Genomic DNA, 12010 nt, shown 5'->3' on the forward strand with positions numbered 1-12010 from the left:
TCGACCTACACCACAGCTCACGGCAACGCTGGATCCTTAACCCACTGAGAGAGGCCAGGGATCAAACCCGCAACCTCATGGTTCCTAGTCGGATTCATTAACCACCGAGCCATGATGGGAACTCCTTTATTTTTATTTATATATTTTTTTGTTTTTTTAAGGCAGTACCCGCTAGGGGTCGAATGGGAGCTGTACCTGCTGGCCTACACCATGACCACAGCAATGCCAGATCCGAGCCACGTGTGCAACCTATACCACAGCTCATGGCAACACAGTATCCTTAACCCATGTCCTCATAGATCCTAGTCAGGTTCATTACTGCTGAGCCATGACAGGAAATCCCTGTCGTGACTTCTATTTTTAAATAAACAAGTTGATTTTTTTCCCCTTCATCTGTAGTATACTATTCCAATTTTCCTTCTATATCTCTAATCATTTCCTCTGTGTTTCCCAGGTAGCTCTTGATTTTCCTAAACTATTACTCTAAGTAGCATGGATCTAGGTTTTCCACAGGGTTTTCTCTTTGGTCTTATTCTCTTTGGAAAATAAACCTAAAGCAACTCAAACTATGTTCTGAACAGACTGATCGATAGAATTAAATTCCAAGTTGAATATTCTGAAAGATAAGGCATTTGAATATAAAAGTTCTAGAAAGGCAATACAGGGAAGTGGCCAGAAACATAGACTCTGGAGCCAGTGTTTCTAAGGTAAATTCTGGCTCAGTAACTTTCAAACTATGTCACATTGAACAAATTAATTAACCTCTCTGTGCCTCGGGCTCCTTATTTATAAAATGAGAACAACTGTACCTACCTCATAGGGATATTATAAGGACTAAAGAGTGGCACAGTATAAGCACTTTTAAATGATTATAAATAAATTATTAAGGCCACCAACTATTAAAAACATCAAACTCATTAATTTATAAACCTACCTTATAACTTGACATTTTGTTTTTGTTATGATTGTTTTTCAAAACACTTAAAGTATACTAACTCCAATAAACTGAATCACTCTAGTTAACTCTAAAGAGTTTTAACATAATACTATAGATTTCTAAGAGGACAGTGTTCACACAGAAACGTATACACTCATTTAACTACACACCCAATAGAAGAATTCTATAGATTTCTAGAGTCAAAAGGAAATGTATATTTGCTCTAACTTTATCATTTTATAGACAAGGAAACTGAAGACAGGAGGAGAGACAAGTGATTTGTCCAAAGTCACATTTTAAGTAGCAGAACTGGGGCTAGAATGCAGGTCACTAAAGCCTCCACCTATGAATTATTTTAAAAACATTTTTCCAGATATATTCATGATGTGAAGAAATATTTTTTTCTTAGAATGCAGTTTTGCTTTCAGGAAACGCTTTGTTCCCTTATTATGAAAAATCTGAAATTTGATAAGAAGGAAATCAGCAAAACTTTAAACTATCGATTTTTAAATCCTACCTAAGAATCAGGGTAACTTTAAAAGTCTTTCTTTAGAAAGCATTCTACTCTATAACTAAAGGTCTAGCCACATCAAAGTAGACTATATGTTTTTAAATTATTCATTGTTATTCAGATTACAAAAGTAGGAGTTCCTGTCGTGGCCCAGTGGAAACTAATCTGACTAGCATCCATGAGGACACAGGTTCGATCCCTGGCCTTCCTCAGTGGGTTAAAGGCTCTGGCAGCGATGACGTGAGCTGTGGTGTAGGTCACAGACGTTGCTTGGATCTGGTGTTGCTGTGGCTGTGGTGTAGGTCAGCGGCTATACCTCCGATTAGACCCCTAGCCTGGGAACCTCCATATGCCGTGGGTGCAGCCCTAAAAAGACAAAAACAAAAACAAAAAAAGATACAAGTAAACAGCAGTTTGATCCCTAACATTTAGTTAGGATGTGCTCTGCATAGTTTGCAGTGCATTGCAATAGACCTTGTAGAAAGACAAAATAGAATGAATAGATTTTATCCTTGGCCCAAAGAAAAAATACACCTAAAAAGGGAGTTAGGGGGGAGTTCCCGTCGTGGCGCAGTGGTTAACGAATCCCACTAGGAACCATGAGGTTGCGGGTTCCGTCCCTGCCCTTGCTCAGTGGGTTAACGATCCGGCGTTGCCGTGAGCTGTGGTGTAGGTTGCAGACGCGGCTCAGATCCCGCGTTGCTGTGGCTCTGGCGTAGGCCGGTGGCTACAGCTCCAATTCGACCCCTGGCCTGGGAACCTCCATATGCCGCGGGAGCGGCCCAAGAAATAGCAACAACAACAACAACAAAAAGACAAAAGACAAAAAAAAAAAAAAAAAGGGGGGAGTTAAACAAATGCCTATGAAAAACACATTATAAAGTAAAGACTATTAAACACAACACACAAATAACGAATGGTTGGAAAATTATCCTGACTCAGATGTACTAGCCCACCATCCTAAGAATTTTGAAGACTTCAAATTATTCATGAGTTATAAGTTACTCTGTCCATGGCTATTCCACTTACAAGTCTAGTTATAGAGACTGTTGGACAATCATTTTCAAACAGAAAACAAATTAGTTTGCAATGAAAAAGCCCAAATAACAGAAATTTTTTTAATGTTAGCTAGGAATCTGTTAGAGAGCCAAGGAACAAATGACTAAATCCTCTAAAACCACACAACAGTAACTCATATTTAACAAGGAGCTTGAGATCAAAAGTTTCTGATCTCAAGAATCTGGCATGCCATAGCAGAATCCATAATAAAATGCATTTACACATGTACAAAACCCACCTTTCTCTACATGAAGTTCTAGAGTACCAATCATTAAAACAGTGTCTATTTTGGCTAAAGTACTTCCTTTTTAAGACACAGCAAACATTTTTTTTTTTCCCTCAATTGCTTTCAAAAGAAACCAGACACTCTCAAAGCCTATTTATTCTATTCCCTTGGTTTGAAATCTAAAGCTATGCTATAGTCTTTCAGACCATTAAGTTATTCCTTACTATTATGAAAGTGTATTAATAAAGCACTTAATCTATGATTAGGTAATTAATTAACAAACAAAAAATTTTAAGTGTTGCACAGTAACTCCAGCAAAACTGTCCAGCAGGTTTGGCAACAAAACATGGTTGGCTTTGGAGGAATAGTAATTTTGCTACTTAAATATTCTGCAACATATCTAAGACGCAACAGCCTAAGGAAAAGAAAAAAAAATCATTGTATTAAATTAGAACACCTCAATGATTGCCCTGGTTCTACTGCTTACCATTTCTTGTGTCCTTAGACAAACTACTTCTCTTTGCCTCAATTTTTTCATCTGTAAAATAGGACTAGGAATACTTACTTTATTATGTGTAAGGAACTAATGAAATTACATACATGAAAGGGGTTTGTGAACTATAATGGCCATAAATACTAAAGGTATACTTGTATATAAATGAAAGAGAAAATAGATATATAATGTTACTGATGTAATCATGAAGTAAACTCAGGTTAAGTGAATCCTCAGATAACCCTGCTCTATTTTTTATAACGTTCTTTATACTGAATTAGAGTATATTTCAGGGTAAGCTAAAAATTATTCAGAAAAAGCCCTCTAAAAGTTTTTTTAAGCCTTGCTCTTCTAAAATAAGTTTTTTTAATGTAAGCGTCTTTCCAAACTCATTTATTCACATTTTTTTTTTCCAGCCAGAGAAAGAATTTGGCTAAAAGGCCATGAAAGCAGAGATAAGAAAATGGCCAAACTCCCAGATCCATGTGTATGCTCAAGTTGTGAAGTCCCAAAACAAAAGGAGCTGTATTCTTTTTGAAGCAGACTTTGTAATTTCCTTTGATTACTAAGGAAATTCCTCTTGCCTCTGAAGAGTTTATATAAAATCATATACTAAACGAAAATTTCCAAGAAATAAATAATATGCATTAAGAAAATATGCCATTCTTCTAAGCATGTGTTGGGTATTAATCTCGGCACTAATTTATAAAATAGCATTGCTATTCTGTGAAATTCTCTTTTATGGCCTTATCTGAGAATAAACCTTTGGCAAACATTTTGAACCAATAATATCACCAATCAATCTTTCTGCACTAATTAGAGTCTTTTCTATCCTCTGTCCAAAGTTTCAAGTTTCTGGCTCATGCTGCTTGAATCTGTAGATACTAGACACTGTCCCTTCTCCACAAAAGAAAGCAGTGAGATCTAACAACTATCTACTCCAGAATGTTCCTGCCAAATATTAAAAAAACAAGGATGCAAGTACCCCAAAGTTCTACCTACTGACTATTAAACATTCAGAGTCAAACATTTCACCAAGGTGACTTCTTTAGCTCTAAAGCTTAGATTCACAGACAAGCACAACACTGATGCATCTGTGGCTGATACAATCATAAATGAACAAAGATAGGTCATTGCTAACGGAACTTTCTGCTGGAATTCAGTACTTTTTAAAACAGTAAAATAGATTTAAGTTTCTTTAAGCAAAACAGATGTAAATATACACTTTAAATGATTATGGAAAACAATAACCTTCCATCATTTGACTTTCTTAGTGAACCACACCTAAAATTGTTCAGTTTAATAAGCACTGAGTGGCTAGCATTGTGCCGAGCACCAGGAATGGCAATAAAAAAAGCACATGACACTTCCTGCCTTTAAAGTGCTTATGATATAGATGAGAAGACAAGCCTTTTAGAACAATTAGGGACCAATACAAGAAAGAATTCTTTTTAAAGCAGGGTTGTATAGTATAAAAACAGTTTATCAAGTTCTAAGGGCCCATTACAATCATTTTCTCAGAAGAGTGGCCCCAGTCATTCCTTTTGCATAAAGTTGCTGGCTTACAAAAAAAACCAGAACACATTTAGTGAAATCAACCCTTTTTCCCTGGTCATAAATGAATGGCCCACAGATCATGAGCCAAGGTTATCACAGCGATTCTACATAAGAAATGGTAAAAATAAACATATATAATCAGACCCTCTTTCTGTTTGGGGAGTCTGAATGAGCAATGTGTGAAAATGACTGAAGTGGAACTACTTGAACTGCTGTTGAGTCAGGAATGACAACAAACTGCTATTCTAATTCTCCGTGAGGACCAGTGTACATTCCAGTCTATGAAGCCTAAGCACAGAGGGACTATTTAGCTGCTGGGGTCAGTTTCCTGTGCTTCTTCAATTCCCATGAATCTCACAATAAGACCCTACAACTAAAGGCTATCCTTAGAATCTATGCTATACATACGATACTGCTCTTAATTTTTTTTATAAGAGAGCAAGAAGACGTGAAGTACCCAAATATCATACTATTTCTAGAATGCATTCAATACTCAGGAAGAGAGGGAGAGAGAAACATCTCCTTTTTTTTTTTCCTTTTATGACCATGGCATGCGGCAGTTTGATGTGGGATCTCAGCTTCCAGACCAGGATTGAACCCAGGCTACAGCGGTGAGAGCATGGCATCCTAACCACTAGAGTACCAGGGAATTCCTGAGAGAAACATCTCTGAGGCAGGCATATAGCTATGACTCAGGTTCTCCTTATGTATGCTACATTATATATGTATTTGAACCAAATGAAAAGACAATCTTAAATGTCTGCTTTTGATTTGAGGGACGGGTACTGAAAATGGAAAACATAAAACAAATAAAAAGTGTTTCAAAAGTAGGCATCCAATTCATTTGAAAGAGAAATATTAGGTAAGAATGGAGATAATACAGTAAAATGACATTCATAGCCATCTGAATCAAAGAGAACCTGTCCTTAATGAGACATTACCCTGGGAAGACAAAAAAATTCCTTTCCGTAGTTATCAGGGGATAAGATAGCAGCATCGGAGGATAGTATTTCAATGTTTATTGGAGTTATAAAGTAAATATAATTTTCCTACCTTTCTTCTCAATGTGTTCTTTTCTCCCCCCTTTGGAATCACTTTCTTATCCTATTTTACTTGAGCTTTCCTGATTATCTTTAGCTGTCCCATGCTCCTGAATTCATTTCGTTACATTCTTTAATGCACCGCCTCCTTCCCTACACTATAGAAAGCATTGAGAAAAATAAACATTTAACTTAACTGGATTTTTTCTTATCAATGTATCAGTTATATCACACTCAAAGTGACTTGGAAGTTTGAGAAAAAGTTATTTCCAACCACCCCCCAACTCCAAATCAAACTAAAACACGTCAAAGAAAGGAAGACAAAACACTTATAGGAAAAAAAGTTATGAATACCTCGAAGAAAACAGGAGAGCAAAGCAGGTTATTATACAGGAGGCAGAAACAGAAAGGAAAGTCAAAAGAACAGTAGAGGTCTGAACTTCTGTCAGGACTACTGAGATCATAAGCATTCTTTCTTGCTGACCTTTAACAGGAACTCAGTAGTTATCAAAGAGCGAGTCTGCTTTGGAGAAAATCATTTCAGCAGCTCCACTACAGACTAAAGGGAACAGAAGTGTGGGGTTTAAGGGAGTGGAAGTTTTGGAGAGAGTTGGTTTATTACATAATAGTATACATGGCTACATCTATTTTCAAATTTTTTTGTGCCACACCCACAGCACATAGAAGTTCCTGAGGAAATGAAACTGGCAATGCCAGACCCTTAATCTACTGTGCCACAAAGGAACTTCCAAACATCTATTTTTTAGATATTGAAGTATTTTGTTAAATACGTGTTCAATTATAAAAATAAAACAGTATGGCTTGCTTATTGGCTCTGTTAAGTCTGGCTTATACTAAGCAAAACCTTGGGACATCAGAATTCCTGTATTTCTTAATTTCTAATGCAATAACACAGTATCAATTATAATAATTTCTGTCAATGAAATTAAGAACCTAAGTGGGAGAGAAAGCCTACATCCTTCCACACAAGAAATGACGCCACTTGCCTTTTTGATGAAACTATTAGAATATTGTATGCTGAAAAACAGATAAGAAAACTAAGCATGAAATCATTACTTCTTTCATTTTCATTTTAGTAAGAACAAAAGAACAACCCAGGATTTAAGAATCAAATTCTTGGCCAATGACATAGTTTGAAGTCATATGATAAAATTAACTTTCTTATCCCTACTGTTAAAACGAGAGAAAAAAGTAAAAAAAGGATACTGTCTCTAACTACTGTTATCTAAGTAAGTTCAGGCTTATCTTTACCTTGATATAAAACACTAAGATATGATAAATCAGTTTCAGGAAATGAAAACCTCAAATAGAATGTGAGAGAGACCTAACAGTTTTCTTTTTTTCCTCGTTACTGCCACACCTGCAGCATATGGACGTTCCCAGGCTAGGGGTCAAATCAGAGCTGCAACTGCCCACCTATGCCACAGCCACAGTAACCCTGGATACTTAATCCACTGAGCTAGGCAAGGGATAGAACCTGCAACCTCATGGACACTAGATCGGGTTCTTAACTCACTGAGCAACAACAGGAACTCCTTAACAATTTTCTTAAATATGAGACTGTTTCTTCTAGAACATTTGGGGGGGGAGTGATAAATTATTTTCTAATAGCACTTTTCACAGCAAACTAATGAGAAATAGTTTTTACAAATGCAAGAAATATAATGTGTTTATTTTAAAAAAGAACACCATTCACATCTTCCTTTGTAAAAACATAGTCCCTTCAAGGCTAGGATAATTGTCTTCGTAATAAATACTTATTTTCTCCCCTAGAAAAATGTTACTAGTCATGACATCAATCCGTGGCTTGACTATTGCTACTTTTAATATATACTGTACTGTTTCCATCAAATAAAGAAGTTATCCTGAATCTGAGAAAAAGTATTCAGCTAGTTGAGTGTTAAAAACATCCTTTTGTGATAATTTCTAAAACATATGCTTCAACATCCACCAAGTCTCTTCTTCACAGTACTGAACATCAGGTTTAAAAGTTTACTTCCTCCCCCGACTTTCAACATGAATATGTCAACACTAAGCTAATACTTAGTTCTCACCAGCCAATACAGTTGGATCCTTGCTGAAACCCTGTTCTCAGCTGCCCCCTTGCTGCTGAAAATGAACTTTGAGGCTAGTGCAATATGGAAATACATCAGTTACATCTTAAAAAGTAGGCTGAGCACAGGGAATTTTTGCGAAAAGGCAGAAATAGTGAGATGTCACCAGCATCTCCTAGAATATTTGATTAATAATTAAAAACACAAGAAATGTTTGATTTCCCTTAATTTCCAGGTGTCAAAGTTCTCTGGTCCAAAATCCTAAGCTGCTAGATATTTTATATCTTAAGAAAATAATTAAGTCAACTGAGAAGTTAAGTGATAATGAGTGGTGACAATAACCAGAGAATGAATCATTTATTGTTAGTATATTTCTATCATGTCCCCTCTACATTCTTTAAAAAAAAGAAAAAGAAAAACCTAGGACACAAAATACAAAGGGATTCTAACTCATTCATGTGTTACTACTGGTTTAACATATAGCACTCTAACAGAGATACACCATAACAGATGACAAGCCTATGAAAAATGTATTTATCATCTCAGAGGAAAAGCAGATGGAATGAAAATAAGCTATGCATTTTTCCCCATTTAGTCTAACATTTGTAACTTTCAAAAGTACTCATATAAATATTTACTTTTGCATAAGTGACTGATTATCTAACACATTCTTCACTTAGCAGGAGTAAATGTTTGGTGAAAAGAGGGAGAAACGAAGAATAGAAAAGTCAGGAACATAGATACAAACATTTCATAATTAATATATTAACCAGCCTATGATTCATATTAAACAAAATTTGAGAAGTCTACTTTTCAATAACCAAATGGGAGGACAACCACAAAGCTAAAAAGAAATTTTTATGTTTTATTTCCCCTTTGGTTATAAACAAACAGTATGCCTACAGGGATGACAAAGAGTAAAAATCAACAATCAGTTTATATTTTCTAAATATTGCCTGATATCAAATCCATGTTCCTCTTCATAATGCTGAACAGCTGGAAGTCAAGCATGTATTATAGCATTTAAACTGTTTCACTCATATAATTCATTTTATATTGCTTCATATCACATACCTTTTTATCTTCCACAATATTCAGCACAATGCCTTGTATGTAGCAGGTATTCAAAAACATTTTCTTTTTTCTTCCAAAATGAACTTACCCTTCGAAATGACACAACATAAAATGTGTCTCCCCTTCTGCGGATGGCTTCAAAGAAGTCTTGATAACTTCTGGGTGAAGCATAATACACCTGCAGCTCACTCCCTGAGTTCCTGCTGAAGAAAGAAAGTGGCAAAGTGTTCTTAAACTAATAAATTTCTATGCTTCTCATACTAAGGTGATGTCTCAATTATAAGAATCTCAACTAAAATATTAGCAGCATTTTGGCAGGAATTTTTATAACGACTTTTTGAAAAGCTCAAGGTTAGGACACTATAGCACCCAATTCACCAAAGCTAAAACTCTCATTTCTGAATCAAGACTCTAAAATGTACCGGATAGTCAAGTGCATTGCAAAGCATGTAAAAACAAAAAACATGCCAGAATATAGATTTCTGCCTTGGTCTGCATAATTTGAAAATTTTAGTAACAAAATTTAAGTCTGAGGAAAAGTTATTTTTCACCATTCTGTCAAATCTGTGAAGGCACACTTGCCTATAAGGCTGAATGAAAGGTGAAAAGACCTTAGGATTTAGTAACAAGTAGACCTGGTTCTGAATTCCTGCTCTACTCCTTAACTGGATATTCTTGGGGAAATCAATCTCTGAGCAACCTCAGTTTCCTCATTAATAAAATGAAGATAATGACATAAACTTTGCAAGACTGTCACTGGGGTCAGAGATGTTGGTACCAAGCATGGGTCTTATTCATTAGGAGTCACTCAACAATTGCTAGCCACAGATATTAAAAGTACCATGTCAGTGCCTTGATAAAATAACTAAAACTATAATACCTCAAACCACATCATATCCCAAAAGATATATTCAAATGATATTCATATAGTTCTTAATAATATTTTCAGGGTCTTTTACTGTTTAGCACAATAAGTCAACACCCAAAAGTTAAAGGAGAATTTTAAAATGTTTCATTTTTCTTCCAAAAGAAATCTTATATAAATATTTTTTTCTTATATGTTCTTCTTTCATATCTTCAATAAACTTTATTAACTTGAGAAGGGAAAGACTGACCTAAAAGGAAATTATAAATGAACCATAAGAACTTCCTTTAAAATATTTTCATGTCGGAGTTACCATCATGGTGCAGCAGAAATGAATCTGACTAGGAACCATGATATTGTGGGTTTGATCCCTGGCCTTGCTCAATGGGTTAAGGATCTGGTGTTGCTGTGGCTGCGGCACAGGCTGGAGGCTACAGCTCCGATTAGACCCCTAGCCTGGGACCTCCATATGCCATATACCTCCATAGGTGCGGCCCTATAAAGACAAAAAAATTTTTTTTTTCATGTGCTCAGTAGGCCATTTCTGACTATATTTTTAATATATAGTCAATTATTATTAATGGTGGTTTTGTTCTATAAAGTCAGTGTAAACACTGAATTAGCAAATACCGTACAATTCTCGTAAGGAAAATACAGGTTAGGTTCCTGTGAGCCTAAACTAATAAATTTTTGTCAACTGATCAATAAATAACCTTGTTTTATGTGTTTCTATTTAAAGATATCTTCTTTAAACAAATACTTTTCATTCATTAACACTGAACTCACAGTCTATCGCATTGTAACTCATGCCCGAATGAAGCTTATCTAATGTGTATTTTCTCCATATGGCACTATACAGCTTTCTTGCGCTCTTATGAACACTAAGCAGCACTTCAGTTCTATGCTTGAGGGCCAATTTAAATGAAGAATTCACAAGCAAAAAGCACAAAAATGTGAAAAATATGGCACTAGATAGATCCCAAAAAGGACAGCTGTTTACAGTAAGAGAAAGGAAATAGGAAGCAAAGTATTGCTTTGTAAAACTTCTCGTGGGAATGCAAACGACCATGAAAGCTCTCTGAGTATTGATTCTGGGAGTACAAATAAATTTTCACAAGCAAGCGGATTCATAAATACAGAACACATGAATAAAGCAGGTCATTATAATTCACTTAAATCATTTTTTAAAAACTTTTTTTAAATTACAGTTTCAAGTTCACAGAAAACTTGAGGGGAAGGTACATTTTTAACTAATGAAGTAATATGTCATCATAATGATGGGTCAAAAAATATATATATATTTAAATATACACAGAGTAAATGAATGAAATACTCTGGCTACAGGGAATTATTAGTTACTATACATATTTGAATTATCTATTTCTATAAGATAATAATGAGAACAGTGTGCACTTCAACTTTACTGAAATACTAGGTATGTAAAATTCCTTATCCAAGAGCTTCCACACTTTCTTACCTGATACTAGTGGTTTCTGTGTATTGGACAGCCATGAGCTGAGAATTTGAGCCCTGTTCTAGAGCACCCTGGAAGAAAAAAAAATGGTTTAAGGTCATATAATGAAATTATATGAAGAGCTTACTATATTGACACATTCTACACTTACATTTATGAAACTTCATTAAAGTATTCATAAAGTTTTTTTCATGAATATTCTGACATATTAAGTACACAATTAAACACCAACACAGAAATTAGAACTCTGGCCATATTCTGGGCTAAGAGATGTAAGGCAATTCCCACAAAGATGAAGAAAATAGCCCAAAAACTTAGTCCAAGGATCACAGGTATTATGACTAATTCATACTGAACATATAACAATTATGTTGGTCTGAAATAATTATTTTCCCAAAGAAAATTTCCTAAAGTATAAAAGATCTATAATAAAACTAGATCCTATTGTTTACTGAGTTAAACACAAAGATCTTCATGCCTAAATATGTCTATGGATCAATCCATCATTAAAGAGATCTCAGCAATGACTCCTAGCCAGAGAACAGTCCAATCTGGAATCATTAGTGTCCACATGCACTGTACTGGAAATCTACCTTCTACATAGCATCTGCTTTGCACTATGACTTCTTATACACCCTGGCAGCTTTATAAGCTGATCTTCAGAAAAGTTTTGTGAGAGTATCAGAGTTCAAGAGCATC

At 35.3% G+C, this 12010-nt stretch overlaps 1 protein-coding gene across 6 annotated transcripts in view; it reads right to left on the reverse strand.

The window, feature by feature from the left end:
- The window catches only part of ATF6 (activating transcription factor 6), a 214878-nt gene that overhangs the window by 123013 nt on the left and 79855 nt on the right, over positions 1–12010 (reverse strand). For 4 of the 6 annotated variants that reach the window (XM_021089515.1, XM_021089510.1, XM_021089516.1 and 1 more), the window contains 2 exons: positions 11315–11382; positions 9061–9175 (listed from right to left, as the gene is read on the reverse strand). In XM_021089515.1, coding sequence (XP_020945174.1) covers positions 9061–9175; positions 11315–11382 — 183 coding nt within the window. The remainder of the gene's footprint in view (positions 1–9060; positions 9176–11314; positions 11383–12010) is intronic. The other 2 variants (XM_021089512.1, XM_021089514.1) reach the window with 1 other exon arrangement.

The sequence above is a fragment of the Sus scrofa genome, chromosome 4, assembly GCF_000003025.6.
Source record: "Sus scrofa isolate TJ Tabasco breed Duroc chromosome 4, Sscrofa11.1, whole genome shotgun sequence".
Lineage (NCBI taxonomy): Eukaryota > Metazoa > Chordata > Mammalia > Artiodactyla > Suidae > Sus > Sus scrofa.